This window comes from Hyperolius riggenbachi, chromosome 7, assembly GCF_040937935.1.
Source record: "Hyperolius riggenbachi isolate aHypRig1 chromosome 7, aHypRig1.pri, whole genome shotgun sequence".
Classification (NCBI taxonomy): Eukaryota; Metazoa; Chordata; class Amphibia; order Anura; family Hyperoliidae; genus Hyperolius; species Hyperolius riggenbachi.
Window position 1 is genome coordinate 66,030,341 of NC_090652.1, and position 3,204 is coordinate 66,033,544.

The following is a 3,204-nucleotide window of genomic DNA, read 5'->3' on the forward strand; positions in this document are numbered from 1 at the left end:
CGCAGCCTGGCCAATCAGTGCCAGGCAGCGCTGAGGGGTGGATCGGGACTCCCTCTGACATCACGACGTCGATGATGTCGGTGACGTCATCGTTAGCATCGCCATGGCGACGGGGGAAGCCAAGCAGGAGATCCCGTTGTGAACGGAATCTCCTGCTTGCGTTGATCGCCGGAGGCAATCGGAGGGGGTGGAGGGATGCCGCTGCACAGCGGCTATCATGTAGCTAGCGCTAGGTTAGCTATATGATTTAAAAAAAAAAAAAAAAAAGTGTTGCGCCCCCTCCTGGGTGATGTAATTGTATCACCCAGAGGGTTAACAGATTGTTGATACAGAACAGTGTTCTCACCCTTAATAAAACAAAGTTAAGTCGGGAGCGGAAACTACAGCACTCAATGAGCAAACCTGGAGAGCTAAAAGATATAATTGGCTTTATATTGGATATATTTTTCTGCTAAAGTTGACTACCCCTTTAAGTTCAAATCATATCTGATGTTCACTTGTTTTTGTTTCTAGTTTATTAATGAAATGGAAAGATCCCCACATGTGCCTTTTCCTGATGCTGAAAATGGATCAGCGATAAGTGAGGTCCTTATTATTGGGTTCGATGTATTCCATAGCTACAGATTTGCTCTCTTCAGTCTGTTTTTCATAATGTATGTTATCACGGTGCTTTCAAATCTCTTGATCATCTCGTTGGTATTTTCATCAAAACTTTCACATTCACCAATGTACATGTTATTGTCCAGTCTGTCACTGTCAGAGATCTTATTTGCCAGTAATATTTCTCCACTTATGCTGTATGCCTTAATCAGAAATGGAGCTAACATTTCTATTGCTGGATGCTTCACACAGTATTTCTTCTTTGGTTCATTTGGTTCGGCAGAGAGCTTCACTCTCTCTGCAATGTCCTGTGACAGATTTTTGGCTATTTGCAAACCTCTTCATTATAGACTGATCACAGGTCCAAAGATGTGTCTTCGCCTAATCCTTATCTGCTGGAGTTTGGCCTTTTTGGTTGCATCCATCCCATTAAGTTTCATAAAGACATTACATTTTTGTGGAACTAATATTATTGACCACATCTTCTGTGATTTTACACCATTAATAAAGATGGCTTGCACAGACACCTCCATCTTTGAAACTGTAGTGTCTTTACTGTCATCTGTTGTCACTCTGCTCCCTTGTCTCATAATCATTGCTACATATAGTTTTATCATCAGAACAATCTGTAGAATCCCATCATCAAAAGGAAAGGAGAAGGCCTTTTCTACCTGTAGTTCTCACCTGGGAGTTGTCTCTGTTTACTATTCCACCATGGTCATAGCCTACGTAGTGCCACCTGGACATTTACTCGTGGAGAACAAAGTGCTATCATTGCTCTATACTGTGATCAACCCCTTTGTGAATCCCTTTATTTACACCTTGAGGAACCAAGAGATCAAGGGAGTAATAATCCAGTACAAAAAAGAGATTCTAAATTATTTTTAATCAGTTTGAGGCTATGTATAGGTACTGATGCCCTTTTTAGAATATCCCAATTTATAATTATTAAATAACAGCAAAGAGAGGGAGAGCGAAAGAGAGATCTAAAGAGAGAGAGAGAGAGGTACCAGAAGGTATATTCAATAAGACAAACAGTAATGTTTCATGTAGTAGCCTCTTACACTATTACAACTAATTTGAAAGTAATTGGTTAGACACCTTCCAGGGGCAAACGCAGGATTTTTAAGGGGGGGGGGGGGTTCCTGAAAGGTCCAGAAGCACGTATGTCCCCGAGCGCTTCCGAAAAACAGGTGGCTCCATACTGCCCATGCACAAAAGTGCGCTGACGTATTACGGAGCTGCCTATCTTTGGAAGTACTCAAGGACACAAGTGTTTCTGAGGGCTTCTGGTAGCAGCAAATTTGAACGGGGTACAGCGCTGGAACAACTCCCCAAGAGAGGAACAGGAGATAGACTTAGTTTGGCAATTCAGTGAAATATGCCACATAGTGTCACATAGCGCAAGCGGTACCCATATGATGCAGAGATATATGCATCTGCGGAAGATGGCGGCGCTATATAAATACTAAATAATAATTTGCTTCACCAGGATTGCACTTTTATTTAGCTTTCCTGTATGACAAGAACACACAGCCAGCTCTAGGGGAAGAGGGAAACAAAGGTGAATGAAGGAGGCTGGTGCACACCAAGAGTGCTTCTGAGCGTTTTTCAAATCAACAGTGATTTGAAAAGCGCTTGGCTAATGTTACCCTATGTGGGTGTTCCCACAGCAGCGTTGTGATTTTTTCAAAATCGCAGGTATACTGCATGTAGCATGTTTTTGAGCAATTCATTCAAAAATCGCTCTGAAAATCACTTCACAAAATCACACTCACAAATTGCTAGCGATTGCTATTGTCATTTTGGCGTTGCACTAGCCCAGAGAGAGGAGTGGAGAAATTGAGAATAGCCTGAGATGGAGCAGAGAACTTATCTGTATTGCAGTCCCACATCACACAGGCTACTTGCCTGTAATCGGACTCCTGTCCCTGTCAGTCTCTCACACAAGTCAGAAAGAAGCCCTCCTGGAGTCTAGGGACTGTCAAAAACTTTTCAGCTTGTTAAACACCTTACCCACACATGCAGTCATTATAACAATGGGGAGAGACCAGACAGATGTTTGCCCACAAACCCTGAGTCCAGGCAAGCTCTGCATCATGCTGTGCATATTTACCAGCTTGCCTGCACTCTAATTTCATCATGTCTGACACTTCTGTGCTGTGGAAAGTCCAGGACTCCATAATCAACATTCTCTCACTGCAGGCTGCATCTTCTTGTGAGGGAAGCTGGGCTGCCTCTCTCATTCTATTAGCTGGAGGGAGGCACCAGAAGTAAGAAGGGAGGGAGAATGAGGCTGTTTATATTATGCGGGCTTCCCTGGCTGAATACACAGCTCAGTGCAGGGGGGAGGTTCCAGACACCCGGAATAGCCCCCTCAGTTCGCCAGTGCCTTTGGATAGTGTTGCTCAATTCCATCCATGTTAGATGTAGCAGCAATAGTAGCTTAAATATTTCTTGGTTTTGAAGTCAATGATAAACCATTCTGGAGGTTTATTCTGGTCTTTGGAGGGCATTTTTAGCAGTTACGTTCAACTAAATGACATGGGGAGAACATGGCCCATATGCAATTAACTTTATCTGCTGAGTTTTCTCCTAGGAGAT

The 3,204-nt window shown here is 43.2% G+C and overlaps 1 protein-coding gene across 1 annotated transcript; it reads left to right on the top strand.

Moving 5' to 3' along the window:
- The first annotated feature begins 726 nt into the window (after positions 1-726).
- Positions 727-1,488, top strand: LOC137526034 (olfactory receptor 1E5-like). The gene has a single exon (XM_068247246.1). The coding sequence runs from the start codon at positions 727-729 to the stop codon at positions 1,486-1,488; it is 762 nt and encodes a 253-aa protein (XP_068103347.1).
- The last annotated feature ends 1,716 nt before the right edge of the window (positions 1,489-3,204 follow it).